Below are 17590 nucleotides of genomic sequence, written 5' to 3'. Positions count from 1 at the left end.
AGAAAGTAATTTTCTCATACAATATTTGAGAACTATGTTACAGAAAAGCTTATTATAGTGAAAAACGTACATAAATATCATGAAACACGACACGCTCACAGGTGGATAATGTAACAGTTGCTTTTAAGTATGACTTAGTAGGCAACTTTTCGAACAAGATCGAACAATGACGAACATTTTATTCGAACATCATGTAATTTTAATATTAGAAACCTTAGATCAAGTCATATTATGTTTTAATGTAGAGCCTGTTTTATTGCTTCCTTAACCAGAAAATATTTGCCAGAGCAACGTTACAAGTTTTTTCTTTTTCAAACTGCCGAGCTAAATTTAAGGTGCACAGCCTGGGTTCGGACAACCACTCCACCAGACACTGTCCGAGGGCCCTGCCAATGAATTGAAAATACCTGTATAAAAGTCTAAATCTGATAACAAACTAAGTATAAGTAGTGCGGGGGACCGAGGAAACCCATTGGTTCCTGCTTGATCCGACCCTATACGTATATAGTGCTAATTTTCGAGAGTTTTTCATTCATAAAAATAACTACATATTATAATAAGGCTGATACAGGAAGGAATCAGATAAGTTTTTATACTAGACAAAGTTGAAATAACCCACATTTAGCTATTAATATGTTAATTACCCATTACCTGTACTTTTACAGATACACCTTTCATAATTTATCTTTTTTTGTCATCTCACGTAAACATTTTTAAGTCATCATACTAAAACACATTGACTTGGCACATGACCTTTAACCTAACTGTACTGGACGCACCAGGTCATTGTGTGACCTAAATACTGTTATTTTCTCTCTTACGTTAGTCGATGTTGTACGCTCAAGTATAGATTATTTTGTTCTCGACATTTTATGCATCAACTGTTCAGAGTTGCACCTTACACGTGACTCATCATAGTGAATTTGTATTGGATGTGTGTTAATTGAATTGTGGTTTAAATATATAAGTGTCTGTAGTTAAATATTTGTTGTGTTTTAATCGAGTTAGTGAATTTGTGTAATATATATATTAAGGATGCCAGATACAGTTATTGTACAACAACCACCAACACATACTACCACAATTATAAAAGAACGGTAAGTAACTTTATCGCAAATTAGAAAAGAAAAACCTTCTTCGCCTTCCGGAAACTTATACATTCGGAAAATTATTCGCTCAAGGACCAAGACGATGGAAAACTAAATGATTTTTGTTATTATTATTTTGCACAACATATCAGTATTATGCGCAACATTGCACCATTTAAAACAGTAATTATGATGGTATTTTATTGTAGGCTCCGACATAATATTATGATCATCTCGTGATTTTAATAACATATGTTGCGATGTGCATTCAAATATTACGATTAGAAGCCATGGTCTTGCATGACATGTTTGAATTACAATTGTTTCAAAGGTCATTAATTATCTGACGAGGTTGAAAAATTATATTTGCTTTATCTGTAATTTATGACTGCTAATTTATTAAGATTTTATATTTATGACAAGATTAAAAACCTAAAAGGTTCGATGCCGTATAGCCCACCAGCCAATCTAAACTTGACATGATCAATGTATAGGGGACTAGATAGAAAAGACTGAGTAATACGTTTTAAAATACAAGAAACGAAATAAACTGCGTATCACAAGTTTGTGTTCATAAAATTAAGTCGGATCACTCCACTTACTCGTGTGAGAATGTTTAATAACAGTAATGAAACAACGTTATCATGACATAAAGCGTTTAGTGGCAGTAATGGAACAACGGACACATGACTTAAAGGGTTAAGCGCCAGTAATGAAACAACGAACGCAGAGCATAAAGGGTTTAGCGCCAGGAATGAAACAACGAACACATGACATAAAGCGTTTAGTGGCAGTAATGGAACAACGTACACACTACACACCAAGCACATGGCATAAATGGTTGAGCGCCAGTAATTAAACAACGGACACATGACATAAAGGGTTTAGTGCCAGTAATGAAACAATACACATGACATAAAGTTTTAGCGGCTGTATGGAACAACGTACACATTACACAACAAGCACATGGTATAAATGGTTTAGCGGCAGTAATGAAACAACGAACACATGACATAAAGGGTTTAGTGCCAGTAATGAAACAATACACATGACTTAAAGTTTTAGCGGTTGTATGGAACAACGTACACATTACACAACAAGCACATGGCATAAAGTTTTAGTGGCAGTAATGGAACAACTAACACTTGATATAAAGGGTTTAGCGGCATTAACGAAACAATGTTCACATGACATATAGGGTTGGTGGTAGTAATGAAACATTGTTCACATGTATACAGTTCTATATTCAAATGCAGTAATGAAACATATGACAGTTGACAGTTTTTCAACATAGGCCCAAATGTTCCTTTGAATCGCCATTCCGCCTGTGGTCATCAGTTATATACAGCATGTATGAAGTAACCCATACAAATAATACGAAATACCCCGTGTTGTATTGTGATAATGTTTGTACTGACCTCCCCAATATTGTCTTATTCAATAATAAGAATGCCATTTCTTGTGTTTCAGGCGAGGTGTCAATCATTGTTTACATTGTATTATAAGCATTTTCTTCTTTCCATGGTTGTTTGTTTGGCTCATATTGGTAAGTCAATTCAATGTTCTAGTCAAAATTTTATTAATTTTGTAAATGGCCTCGAGAAATAAAGTGCACTGCAATGTCATTTGAAGTCTTTTTTAATTATTTCGGTTAATTGAATCGTGGTCTTTAATCTACTAATAGAAATAATCAATTAATAATTTTTGCTGTTATTCACGTATTGGTGTCTGGTCTAATGTCGACAATATAAAGTAAGTGGTGATACGAGTTCTCAACATCTACTAAACTAGCTATTTATAGAGATTGTAGAGAGAGGTTAATTACTATTTTATGTGGCTTAAGGAAACTTAATTGGCTATGTACATGATCATTTAGACGTCATTTCCGGTAATAAATTTAGGTTTCCTCATAATCTCAAACTCTCTTTCAGTGGCGGCGCCAGTGGGGGTATAGGGCGTGAGGTATTTACCTCTTTTCGATATGTACCTCCATTGTATTAAAAAAAATGTGATATTTACGGGTTTTTGCCATAAAATACATGTCACACCAAATCAATTCAGTTTTCGGACATTTTCTTGGGAGACGTTCGTGAAAGGCTTGCGACTATGACGTGTTCTCATAGACTTGTCGCATCTTTAATATTCAGTCTCGACAGTTGCAAATCCCCCCCCCCCCTCCCCATTGAGTCAGTCTGTCCCCTATTTGTAGGCTACACACGAACGCGGGAGGAGACAATGTAATCATTAACGAGAATCCAGGTCAAAGATGAGAGGTAAAATAATCAAAGGTTAGACAGAGAACAGTGTAGCTTACTTACCATGAGTAATTGGTATGGAGCAGATTGCTGTCATAATTATCAACAATTTCTATGATAATAAAGGTCAAAATTGTCAAATAGTATATACTTATATTGATAAACAATAAATTATGTATTTAATTATTTATTTCAGTGCTGTTGTTACGGATGTTAGAAAACATGCTGCTAATAGTTGGTAACTCTGAAGTTGGTGATGACAGGAGGTTGCTTCATATTATAGTTTGCTCATTTTATATACATAGATCCGTCTCTTCAAGGAATATCAGAAAACTAATCAGATGATGTTCACTTCTGATGACTGTGCGGGCCAATTTAGTGCCTTTATTTGGAAAGATTTTTGTAATAGCCTTAAACAAGAGTTCAAATGAAATTACTGATTTTGATATCGTGACTTTATAAAGTTATCAGCAATTTTTTTATGAAAAAAACCTAAATTTATTGATCTGTATACCCAGCGCCCACAGAAACCTGTAAATTCGTAATCAATCAAAGAAAGGATTATCTCTTGTTATTTTGAAAGAGGCTCACACAGTCAGCCTTTTTAACATAGTACTAGTGGCGTTTAGGGGAGGGGGTCGAGTACGGAAGTCTTTTTTTACAATTAAAAATTAAAGATTGGACTGAACGTGATATAAAAGACGATTGTGAAATCATGGATGGCGTGGCATCAAGAACATTAAATAAAACTCCGAAAACTCCAAATTAACCTATTTGGTTTTCAAAGATCAAGGTTTTGTGTATTCTATATATATATATTTTATACGTTTATCACCGAGAACATAATTTCAGTGATATGTTATGTCATTGTTGGTTATTCATATGTATGTCAAATACTCAATTATTGTAAGGTAACACCCGTTTCATCCATACAATTTAGAATGTAGTCTAGGATTATAATGATTTAACGATTTTGATAGGTTGGGAAACGTTCATTACAACTAGCTGAAATCTATATGCCTGCTTTGATTTTGTGTCATAAGCATTTGCAAAATTTATAAACAGTGTAATTGTTATAATCATTTTTTTTTTACAAAATTCAAGAATACTTGCCAATATATAATCATTTTATTAATTATTGTATTTATTGGTATTTATTTTGTGGAACTGGGGAGCGAACAGATAGATTCCAGTGGAGGCTGTCAAGAGGTTTATCCCCACAAAATGAAATGCCGGGTTGGGGGTGGTCATTTTGGCCCCGGCAACAAAAGGCTACAGCGAGAACTATCACTGGACGAATTGGCCTCGGCATTAGCCAATACAAGAATTTGTCGCCCTGAAAATGGTTCTACAGATAAATGACGCGGTGGTTAAATTGATCGCCGCTACATGTACTTCCTAAATGCGATATGTTAAAAAGCTTAGAGATATTGCAAAGAAGTCTAGCTATATTGTGACCCGATATTATAAGAAAGTAGAACAGGAACAAGTGTTGATTTTACACGTTTTATCACTAGATCCTTAACAGTTTACATAAACTAATTGGGCAGTCTTATGAAAAATCAACGCCAACAGAACACACAACACAGTAAAAATAATCTACAACTACAGTCTTTATCGCTTTCAAAGCCTTTTACTAACAGACGGACAGAGATGACAACGATATACCTTCACAGACCCTCTGGGTGTTTATGGAATGAAAAATAAAATCCAATGAAAAAGAGAATATATGAAAAGCATAATTCTGTGCACATTTTTTTAGGATTATGTTGCCAAAAAGCAACATTTGTTTCTCTCTGGATACATACGCTGTTTTCAATGTTAAATGGTAATGCCGCTATTATACATAGATCTCTTATAATAAATAATGTATAATAATATAATGTTATAAAAGATATCTATGCAGCTTTAGCGCTATAAGGGAAATTACTATGTTTTTCAGAACACAAATGAACATCGCATCCAAATCCCAAACGACAACGTACATAAAAGTAAGAAATAAAGACAAAAATATAACAATTTATTAGACTATCTCGGTACATAAATCAATCCGTTTCGCTTATGAAAAAATCTGAATTTTTCTGTCTAAATTCACAAGATAGTAAATCAACAATTTTAACCACACTGTAGTAAAAATACAAGTTCTAGATAGTTTTAATAATACTATAAGCAACAAAACAATAACAGTGAGTTGTGAAAAATTAACGCATCGATTTACATTGATATATTATACAACGAGTTCAATTCTTTTATTCATCAAGCTTCTATGAAAAGGACAATTGACCATTATATTGATAAAGACTATCTTTATCCCATGCCAATGATCTAGTAAAAAATGTCTCTTCAGGTGTACAATAAATAATCAGGAAACATAATTAACCCATGTCTGTTAGAGAGATACACTCTAAGAATCATATTCTTTATCAGTTGATTCATTTCATTTACTCTTCAAAATTAAAATCTGACTTTATCTGACACCACAATTCAATATCGTGAATATTCGTGAATATCGACTTCAAAATGGCGATATCCACAAGGAAGAAACGTTGTAGGGGCATGGATTTGCACGAAGACAGCATTAACGTCCTTCTTATTGAATTAAACAGGTACCGAGGTCAGATTTTAATTTTGAAAAGTACTACGTATAGCTAGAATAGGATGCTATCAGGAGGGAAAATATATATTTTGATAGTAACCATTATCACAACTTAGTGTGACTCATCTGTGATACACTGTAAATAGAAATAATATATAATCTTTATCATGGTCTTGGAGATTCCTCTCATACATATCCATAAAATCATTGGTTGGAATATTCAGCCAGCTTATTACCCTTTTGCTGCAGCAGGTGAATATTCTATGTTATTTTAGCTCAGTCCTTTTGTTCTGGGAGAGTCGTGAGTGGGTTACCTTCGAGCACTTCAAACGGGTACCAGAGAAACTTCAAAGGAAATTTTATTTGCTGTTATAACGTAAATTATAACGTCTTCACCCATGTGCCAAATCGCCAAGTGGAAAAATGGGTTTCAAGCGAACGTAATTCAAAATGTTAAGAGACGAACTTACCAATATAATCCAAACAATAACCCAAGGCCAGAAAAATAAACTGATACAGAAATGAAGTACATGATTAACACCTTGTCTGAAAAGGGATGAAGAATAATTGAAAATGAAAATGGATGGACATTTGTGGAAATAAATTAAACATATCGACAGTGGACTCTTGCCAGAGCTGTTACCGGGAACAAGGTGAATTGTATCCTTCAGATGTATCTGGTTTTAAAGACATATTTTGGTGTCCATCTTGCAATTTGCATGGAAATAAACTCAGAAATGGCGACAATATTAGTGACGTCCCGATTTCAAGTCAGTAATTTAAATCAATTATCTTTGGTAGTCTTAAGTTGTGTGATGACGTATGATCCATAATATGCGCAAGTTTTTGCTTCAGGTCGGCCTGTTTAGTGGATTGTATTATTACCAACCCAATATCAAAAGATGAATTCGATAACTATAGTCTTACCTTTCTACAACGATAGTTTGGTGGTGATGATGGCCGTCACCTACAACTACAACATTTGGTGTTTGGCTAACCTGAAATATAACAAAAAATACATTCAATTCACAAAACAAAGCTCTCAGGGCTGGTCTACTCTCCCTGAAGAGATCCTATAAATCGTTTACCCGTATAGCATGATTTCGAATTCTCGAAACATTTTTGCAAGGCCTAAAATTCCAAATAAACAGAAACGGAAATTATACCTTGAATTTAGGCAATATATACAGTGGTGTAACCTATTTTCGTGGACATAAGGTTTCAACACCGAATTTCGTCAAAGTTAAAAAAACAAAAAAAAAAATTTTATGTCTTAGATGTTTCCTGAGATATTCTACAAAATAATTAAAATTGGTTCATCTCGATTTTTTATATGAATCCTTCCCTTTGACCCATATTTCATGAGCAACCAACTCGGCAACGGCGGCAGAATGCGTCACCTATTTTCCTGTACAATGTTTGATCTATAAATTAGTCTAGAAAAACACGTTGTATGGATACTGGGTGGTATAATTAACTTCTCTTAGTATTTATCTTTAATATCAATTCATTATAACTAGTGACAATTCGTTCAAAGAACCACGATTTAAAAAAATAGTGACTGACAAAATAAGATACGTAGCGTGATTTATTGCTAAAAGTCACTGAAACAACATAAGAATATGGTCCACTTTGTGTTCCATAGATTTTTTCTGCGGACACGGAATCCGCTTGTTGATCACGTGACTTCATTCGTTGGTTACATTCTAGCAGACGACACTTGAAAGTCCGATTACCGCTTGGGATTATAAGGAAATTCGGCCGATAAAAAATGGTGACGTTTGGTAATAACTGAAATCCGCCATTTTGTATTTGTCAAAGTATACATTAATACATTTTACCTTGCTTGAAACTACTGGATTCATTCTACTAGCTGATATTGTACAGAAAACCCATGTTTATTAAAACAAACTAATGCGGAGGTCGCGCAAGATCGCTCATGTAAATTATTAATCATTTCCGGAAATCCACGAATAATAGGTTTCCACGAAATTAGGTTACTTGACTGTATATGGAAGTTGAATATATAATGGTTATTATTCAGATATTACTAATACAATATAGGCAATTTTTTCTGGGAAATGAAACATTTGCCCAGTAAAACACGGAAAATTTAAAATATATCACCATCATTAGTATACACTACTCTCATGGTACCCATATTGTTTATTTGGCATTGAAGGCCTAACAGGTGCGATATGGAAAATTGGAATGAACCAAAAATATCGGTTTAATGGTGCTCGCCATCCATATAAAAACTCGAGTGGGTCGTCTCCTTGCGACTTTTTTTACACTTGACAACCATCGACAAATATAACAAACTCCATTTGAATACACAATAATCCTTTAGAATTGCACGTGTATTCAGATTCATCAACAACCCCTCATAACGAGGCAGTTTTCTAGTCTATCCTGGGATCATTCGGCAATCCTCGTAAGTTTCCGTAAGAAAGGTAGACCGTAACACAATATTAATTGTCTTCATTCGGAATATGTTTTACATTGAGGCAAGAGAAGACATAAATCCAATCTGTCACGTGATAACTATATTCCGTTTGATTATAGATTGAAATGCACGTGCAAACTGGTATTAAAAGGGTGACACGGTCTCTGAGGTCGTATTTGCAACGACATTGGAGCCGGATGGCGTTTCGGACAATTATTTTAGTTAGTTATGGTCGCAGAGACATGAGAGCTATTTAAAGGTGTAAGGCTTTCATTATATACTGGCACGTTAAACAGACAATTAAAGCATGTTACATTAAGGTGACGATATCCATTTATCACTATACTATGAAGACTGCATATTATTTAAATAATGTTGCTCGACTGAATTTTAACTCTCATCACTTATCTTTTCTGGTTTTCATATATATATATCAGATTTCAGTCTAATAAAAATTAGATCAAACTCTTTCTCTGTTTTTTTATTAGCTTTTATTTTCAATATAGCCACTTCAGTTAGGGTCTTACGACAGCCTTCTTAGTCAAGGAGCATTAGAACAAATGACAGCCAAAAAGGGGAAAAAAAGCGGAATTTTTCAAAATAGTTGATTAGGATAGTCATCACAAACAGCATATTTAAAGCCCACCTTGAGGTAAAGGAGAAAATCAGCTTTATTAAAACAACCAATGAGAACATATTTGTTGTTTAAAGATGGTTTTACTTAGTTTTTAGTGTCAAATTAAGCAAACTATTTGGTTAATTGGTGTTTCTAATGAATTACCATGTATACTTAATCATATCATTATGTTCTTATTTCATATGGTTAAGATGATCATAAATGTCCATGTATGTACAGTCTGGATAAACAAAACAAAAAAACTTTTTGATCTTTCTTGATCGGTCACTGGAATTGGAATTCTGCTGATAATTCTCTTCTAATTTAGCTAATTATGAAATAATTATGGACATGTGAGACAAACTGGTATATTTCCAAGTCAGTAGAACACCTCTACTTTCTATTCATACAAGTATTAGTATTTTCATTTTAATAAATGAAAGTAAGGGAACCAATCATTAAATGCAGTTACTCAAAACATAGACATGTAACATATCTAATTAAAGCTAGTGATTAGACAAATATATTTGAGTCATATTAAAGAATCTCCAACAACTCAAATTTGTTGTTTGTGATGACAATCCTAAAATATATTGAAAAAATCAGCTTTAAAACATTATATCCCTGTTTTTTTTCGAATGCTCCTGGCCTATTTAGACTACATGATAATTCGTGTGATTCTATGAACCGCATTTCTTTATGATTGCTGAACTTACTGACTTAACAAGTCTATCTCTGTCATTATTCCATTTTATATACTTTTAAAGTGTGGGTTATAAAAAGGACACAAAAAACCTACTCCATAAGGTTGTTGATTATAACCAGCATTGGTTGGAGAGTACGGTGGTGGATAGGGTCCTTGCTGAGGATATCCACCTTGCTGTGGGGGGTATCCGCCTGGCTGTGGGTAGCCTCCCTGAAATCAGAAATGCCTTTTTGTTAAAGAAATTTTATAGAATCGTTTGATATACAGCGAAATTGATGTTTGTCTTTTGAGTGTCTATCTTTTTAACAATAGCTTCATTGTAAAATAAAATTTAATTTTGAATCGCATAGATTTTTAATAAATTATATTAAATATCAATAATAAAGAACAGATATTTGGAGTAAAACGATTTTTAAGTTTCAAAATGGACCATTAGACATTGTCTTACCTTATTGTGATCCATTATACTGTGTATACGTTGATTTGTCTACAAAGAATCGTATCTAAAAAGGGGTGGATTTTCTTTTAAATTGATATTGTTGTGTATTGCCCAATAGATTTGACCTTTGGCCCCAGAATAGAATTAGAAACCTCATCACTAATGTGAAGGTTTTATCTCGTGACTGTGTTGAAATCATAATCTCATGAAACTGATAACAAATTGATAACAAACTCATAACAATTATCCAGACAAAATGGCGCATATCAATTATTACACAAGCTTTTTTTTCTGTGGCAGGAGGGGAGGGGGCGGCAGGCTGTAAGTTTTATTTAAGGGAGCAGAACCACCTATTTTCCTTCTCCAGTCTGGGCAAGTGAAGACTGGCTTAGCTATTCAAGGTGCAATAAGGTTAAGTGGTTACAGCCTCCTCTTTTTAAATTTCAAACTTCACGGGATCGGTAAATTACAGCCTATCGGAACACACAGAGAACGGATTTATTGTCACATTAATTACATGTCCCTTTACCATCGTACGAAGAGAATGAGCAAGGTTGGATGTGAATAATCATCGTACCGTTACTAAAGGAACATGCAGTAATTGATGAAATAGATTCCTTGTCAGCCCACTAAACCTAGATAGCACTGACAGGAAGAGACTGTGTTACCAAGTTCAATGGCTATAGTGGTCGTGACATCTCTGACTTCTGATCCGCATTTTCATTGACCTGTGGCCAATATAAAAATTCCTTAACATAAGTTTGAAATAATAATGATTTGCAAAAAAGTGTTCACAAATGGATGTGATAATATTCGAAATAAATTATGAGCCATACCTCGGTTTTAAGCTCCACGAACGGAGAAAGACCCGAGTGTCGCGAATCGAACGTTGTGTTCTGTTCTTGGTGACAAATATTAGTTGTCTCAATCTTAAAGACTAAGGGAATTTCCCTTTAGAGATTATTTATTCGATATTAACTAGTCTCAAACTGAATTGGTTACTTGTATATCTTGACAATCACGACTATCTTTCTCATTTGGTCATTGGTTAATATTTAATGACGTCACGAATCTAATTATAGAATCCTAAATAATATCCGGATTTCATATAATCAGAATTCTAAGAATTGACAATATCAATGAATTGATCTATTTTCATCGCTGATAAACTTCTTTGAAATGCTTTGTCGTTAACTTATTCACAGGTGAGTAGAAATGCAGTTGAATAAATCCCTAAGACAGTTCTCTTGAAGTGAATGCCTTAAATCGAACTTGATTTTTTGATGTTTCCATCCAATCCGTGGCTTGGCATAATATGTTTTTCCTTTTAATAATTTTTGAAACTGTGCTACCCTGATCTCATACACCCACACAAACCAGATTATGTCCCTTGTGCTTTGGTCTATATGGACACACTCCACTAATTCAGGATTCAAACCAAAACCTGTAAGGAAATATTTGTGTCTTTCCTCTTTTCTGACTTTACTGTTAAACCTACTGACTACCAAACCAACAGCTCAGAATCTTCCAATTCAACCAATCCAACTTCTAACTACTACAGCTACTAACAACTACCTAGTTTGATATATAATAACATTTACCTGTCATCTACCAATCAACCAACCAACCAGTTGTTAAACCTGTTCCATTAACCGGATCAAAATATTTTTATCTTCTAGAGTTCCATTAATAACTTGTCGTTTTGAAGAACTTTTTAACATGAATTTTACCAACAGTTTTAAATACCGCTTTGAAAGTGATAGAAATATAAGAGATTTACCTGGAAAGGTGATAATAGATATTAGAAAGAGACTTGATACTGGTCCACATGATGCTAATTGGAGGGCATTCATTGCCTCACTGTCAAAACAGTATATGTTCAAGTGAGTTCAACTATGCAATCTTGTCATAGCTTCATTTTATTTGACTCTGAATTTTTCTCAAGATTTAACAGAATTTGTAATGATTGTATGGGCATTGAAGATATTAAGTCTTAGTTTTTGTAATCCCAGAAAAAAATGAATGTTGAAGCCACCGCTGCAATAGTACAACTAGTAGGCTACAAGTGTTAATTGCAATAGTGATATTATAGCCTTCTATGTATAAGTCCTACTTTCCTCTATAGGAAAATCTATAGGTTAAAACTTAACATGCCAACATTTATTTGGTTACAAATGATGGTTGTGGGTTCTAGGCGCCTGAAAGTCCGATGACATTGAATAAGTCTTCTTTCCTCATTATTCCAGTCGTCCCAGCTGTAAATTAGTTCAGATAATCCAGGATGGGAAAGATCAATGCCAAGAAGTTTTGCTAAAGAGAAGCCGGTAGATACTTGAATATTCACCCTTATGAAAAACTGGTTGATGTCCCGTTTTCTAACTATATTCATTGTATTTGTAGACAACATGAAGTAGAGATGATAGGAATGGAAGTATATAGTGGTAAAAGTCCAACAGATCAAATGGTATTAGAACTAGGGGGTAAAGGTTTTAATATTAAAGATTTAGCTCTTGTCTTACATCAATTACACCTAGAAAAACCTCTGTTGGATCTAGTTGAGTACAGTAAGTAGATTATAATATTTATATAAGTTATATTCTGGAAGATGAAGTGTTGTAGTGATATATTAAGATGTATATTCCTGTTTATCAACTGTGATCTGGATCATTGTTTTAGATTTGTGAGAAATGCAATTAACACACCATGATTCAGACCACAGTAAATATATGCTCTTTTCTCTGTTCGATATCAGTCTAGTCTGTGTTCAGAGATCAACTAGAATGTTCATTTGTTGCAAGTGGCTTTAACATTTGTCAAAAATATTATAAATTATATAAATATTATTTATGAATAAGACATGCTCATTGTATTGTTTTGCTCTTTTCCATTATTTTAATTAGGAGCAGAAAAGTAGAGTGCAAAATTCATTTGACGTCAGTTTAGATCCCCAGTCAAGCAAAACCTGGTAGAGATATAAATAAAGAGGATATGATATATGGTATATAACAAATCACAAGACAATATTATGGAATATAACACACTTCTTTAATAAGGTTGGACACATAACATTTCAACACAATATACACGTGTCGTCATCAGATGTAATGGTGACGACACGTGTATATTGTGTTGAAAGAGTGTTACATTCTATGATATTGTCTTGTGTTTTGTTATATGTGCTCCCCGCTTCTATATGTCGTTCAAAACTTGATACTGGTATATCACACGGCCCAAACTGATGTTTATTTTGTTTTCAGTTCCTATCAAGATTCACAGTCAACCTAAACGTAGTCTAGAGATAACTGAGGGAGAAATGATAGTATTACATGTTAAAGCTACTGGTTTACCTTACCCTAGATATCAATGGTTCAATGGGGATTCAGAAGTTATGGGAGCTGTGGACCCTACTTTAAAAATAACTTGTGCAAGGTATGGATATATGGTTAGGCTACGGATATTTGAAATTTACAGTATGTAATTATGATATAATGTAATTATGATATGTATGTTGTGTCAGTCTGAAACTAACTTGAGTCATCATAATATCACATTTTCCTCATGTCACTCTACAAGCAACAATATTTTTACCAGTTCTTTTCATTGTTGGTTTGCATGCATAGATGATGCCTATTGATTTTCTACCTATTTTCAGTATGGTGTTCCCTGTCAAAATGTAGCAAGTGTTGTATAGTTTCCTGTGCTGACACCCTAGGCCTTGTCGCAGTTAGCATTTGTTTCAATTTTTCTTGAGAGTTGACAATGAATACTATGTTCCTTCAAATATTGATGTTATCTTAGTTTAGTTTAGGGGAAACTGGTCTGTGATTTGTAACATTGAATTTGTTTTGCAATATTGTTGTTATGTATTCTAGAGTACCAGATGAAGGCAGTTACTGTTGTAGACTACACAATTCTAAGGATGCTAGAAATGTAGTATTTACTGAGGACTGTGTAGTTAAAGTTATACCATTACCTGTTACAGGTGGGTTTAATTTATTATTTACATTATCAAGTGTTGAATATGGCATATCAGTCAGTTATTGTTTCAAACACTAATATTATCCATTAAATATCAAGCAGTGAAGCATTTACATCACAATTTTCAACTGTCACATTATCCCTGTGTGCTCCTAACTATGAAATGCCAAAATAGTGACACCTATAATGCAGATATAGAGAGTTGAACACTAATAAAAAGAATGTAGTTCTATTAAAGATATCTATGATTCAGCATTCATCATTTTTTATCTTATACCTTAACATTGTGAAGATGGGTATCAAAAACAAAACAACATGCTGAGTGATTGAGTTTAAAATACTTGGAAATATTAAATGGAAGATATCTTTCTGTTTCAGATTTTAAATCTGTTCCGTCACATTTCCCTGTCATCAACAGACATCCATTGAGTAAAAGTGTGTATCTGGGAGATACGTTTTTATTAGAGTGTGAGGCTAGTGGTGATCATCCATTACTTTATCAATGGTTTCATAATGATGAGTTTTATACTGAGACACCCAATACTTCTATACAGGTATCTATCTTATCAATCATCTGTTAAGATCTATATATTTAGCAACCCTTGATATTTTGTGATAATATATAGTTTCTTTCTTGGTTAGGGCTGGGTGATATGCCAATATCATGATAAATACCAGTCAACCTATTCTCAAAACCATCTTAGTAATAGAATGTCCTAGGATCTTAACTTCTAACACTATTTCTAGTATATCCTAGGATCTTAACTTCTAACACTGTATTTAGTATATCCTAGGATCTTTACTTCTAACACTCTTTCTAGGATGTCCTAGCGCTAAGATCGTTTCGAGAATACTTGGCCTATACAGGAATTTATAATTTATTTCCAATAAGTGTCATGGCAGCACTACATTCTATCAGAATTTCTAGGGAAATAAAGTTCTAGAAGAGTGGAAAAAGAGAAGGATTATCTTTGTATGTTGTAGGTAGACAATACAACAGATTATCTGAGTGGACTGTATCACTGTGTTGTTCAAAACAGTTATGGTACATCAAAAAGTAACATAGCCAGAATTGTTGTTGAAAGTGGTAAGGACCTAATACCATAGTTTAGAGAAAGTTAAATGAATTATAAGGAATTTACAGTATATTCTTTTGTTATATTTGAATTAAGATAAATAGAAACTACCAGTAAGCTTTTTTTTGAAGAGCAGTGTGGGATATCCATATTTTTAATGATTTATATGAGCAATAAAATCTTGGAAGATTAAATAAAACACTTACTGTTATTGTAATATTATTAACGCTTGTCATATTATCTATTTTAGGTGGAAATTATCCAAGTATAGCTCGTAAGTATTTTTTATTTTTGCGTTTGATTATGTAATATCAAAACATAGAAAAATGGTTCATATATTTTTATTACCACCAAAGTTAAATCATTTTAGATAAATCAGGCATGACTGGCAAATTCAGCTGTATCAACTGCCCTGAATTGCTGGATTAATTAAGTTATATATATGCATTTAGACATTGACATGAACATATACATAACATAACAGCCAGAATATTTTGTCAGGGTCATTTTGGACATCATGTTGTCGAGAACTGAATATTATATGTTGAATTTTTCAGGACGTCCAGAGATTGTGAAACATCCCACATCATTATGTGTGGAAATTGGAGGAGTAGCTATATTTTGTTGTGAAGCCACTGGGTCACAACCATTATGTTATAAATGGACTAAAAATGGAGAGCCATTACAAGGTATGTTATACAATTTTCTGTTCAATATGGAATGGTTTGAAGATGCAAAATTGAATGACATACCCTCACAAGTTTCCATAATAAAAAAAAAGAATCCTTTCGAACATCAAGAACATCTACGGAAAATACATTGTTAAGTTGAATTAAGAAAAAAAACACTGTTTTTCTCTCTAAAATATCTACCATTTTGCAAGGGTTGAATATAATCCTTTTCTGGCTACGCTAGTAAGAATGATGAAATGTTGATTATGCATTTATAAAGCTAGTAAACTTCTTTAAATCTTTCTGTTATATGTTTACATGGTAAATTGAATACTTGTTAATATTGGTGGAAAAATATTATTTTAAATATCAATATTTATGTATTGTAGATAGTAATAAAAGTGAATTTAAACTAAGAGATATTAACCAAGATAATCTAGGTGTATATCAGTGTTTGGTATCCAATTCTATTGGTTTTAAACTATCACAGGGAGCTGTCTTACAAGTCACTGATAGAATTCAAGCACCACTTCAGGTTTACACAGGTGAGAACAATATTAAAAGAGAATTTTCTGCAATCATATGCACCAAAAATAAACTTAAACGATCAATGAATTAATAAATAATAAATTTATTGATCATAGTAGAGGTGAAAAAACATTAACATCTGTTAGAAAAAACATTAGTTAGAATCTTACTTTAAAGGAATTGTAAAGATAGTCCAGTAGTGGTAGTATTACACTGGACTTACTTGATTTACCAAATGCTAACCTGTCTTCCTGGAACTCTTATGTATCATGATTCCAATAAACTGCTGTTGATAATATATTGTTGGTGGTATGTGATGCAACTCCATCTTCAAGATAATTGGATAGGAATTTGAGGTTTATTTTTCTAATAGTTAGACTTTCAAGTTTAGAGCATACTGATTAATCATAAGCAGCATTGATTCTGTTAATGAGTTGGATTATGATTAACAATGAGATTTTTCCCTTTTTACCTTGAGAGTAAGAAAGGGTGCACATTATTTTCACAATTATATAGTTAACACTGTGATGTATCTGTTTTAGCTGTTGATAAAGTAGCCCTGTTAATTGGTAACTATGACTACAGATGTGAAGATGCTTTGAAGGCACCAATGCCTGATATTCAAAATCTCTCAGAAATATTTACTTCTTTAAACTTTAAAGTGGTGCCACTTTTAAATTTAACTTTAACGGAAATGAAGAATGCAGTGGAACACTTTTGTGCATTATTGGGTGTTGGAGTTTATGGCGTGTTTTATTTTTGTGGCCATGGATTTGAAGAAAAAAAGGAAATTTATCTTGTACCCCAGGATGCTCCGACTGGTTATTTAACAAAAGATTGTCTACCCTCGGAATATGTGTTGAGTCGAATGCAAAGACAACAGCCACAAGTATCTTGTCTAATTTTAGACGTCTGTCGAACACCGTAAGTTCCTAAGCTTTCCGATAGTGATAAAAATTTAAAATTATTTATCGATTACTACCATCAAAACATGATGATCTAATAAATCATTTCTTAACAATTAAAGACAAAAGCCTCAACACATTATGCAGTGAGGGTGAATTATTTTTCATTCATAGTAGCCCACACATGAGTAAACACTGATTTTACAGTGTGCCAGTGCCTTAATTTGGGTGTTAACTTGCTACCTTTCAATTTCTCTTATTTCTAATACTCCCTGATTTGATATAT

At 33.3% G+C, this 17590-nt stretch overlaps 2 protein-coding genes across 2 annotated transcripts; one reads left to right on the top strand and one right to left on the bottom strand.

Annotated features, from left to right (window-relative positions):
- Window positions 1–5345: 5345 nt before the first annotated feature.
- Window positions 5346–10195, bottom strand: LOTGIDRAFT_231285 (hypothetical protein). The gene is made up of 5 exons (XM_009052341.1): window positions 10156–10195; window positions 9801–9917; window positions 6867–6937; window positions 6410–6485; window positions 5346–6075 (listed from the first exon to the last, which is right to left on the bottom strand). The coding sequence occupies exons 1-5, from the start codon at window positions 10168–10170 to the stop codon at window positions 6052–6054; spliced, it is 303 nt and encodes a 100-aa protein (XP_009050589.1). The 5' UTR covers window positions 10171–10195; the 3' UTR covers window positions 5346–6051.
- A 3189-nt stretch (window positions 10196–13384) lies between these two features.
- On the top strand, window positions 13385–17327 carry LOTGIDRAFT_113764 (hypothetical protein; the record flags this gene model as incomplete). The annotated part of the gene is made up of 3 exons (XM_009052340.1): window positions 13385–13568; window positions 16291–16416; window positions 16942–17327. 3 exons carry the CDS (start codon window positions 13385–13387, stop codon window positions 17325–17327), a joined length of 696 nt encoding a protein of 231 aa, XP_009050588.1.
- Window positions 17328–17590: the final 263 nt, after the last annotated feature.

This window comes from Lottia gigantea, assembly GCF_000327385.1.
Source record: "Lottia gigantea unplaced genomic scaffold LOTGIsca_18, whole genome shotgun sequence".
In the NCBI taxonomy this organism is placed as follows: Eukaryota; Metazoa; Mollusca; class Gastropoda; family Lottiidae; genus Lottia; species Lottia gigantea.
The sequence above is the reverse complement of the archived record's forward strand: the minus strand, read 5'-3'. Positions and strand labels throughout refer to the sequence as shown.

Excerpts from the sequence above, each read along its gene's own strand:
- LOTGIDRAFT_231285 (XM_009052341.1), bottom strand. Across the intron at positions 6,486-6,866 it reads CAAACTATCGTTGTAGAAAG|ACAAGGTGTTAATCATGTAC; the intron begins GTAAGACTATAG and ends ATCCCTTTTCAG. Across the intron at positions 6,076-6,409 it reads TTATTGTTTGGATTATATTG|TGTATCACAGATGAGTCACA; the intron begins GTAAGTTCGTCT and ends TTCTATTTACAG.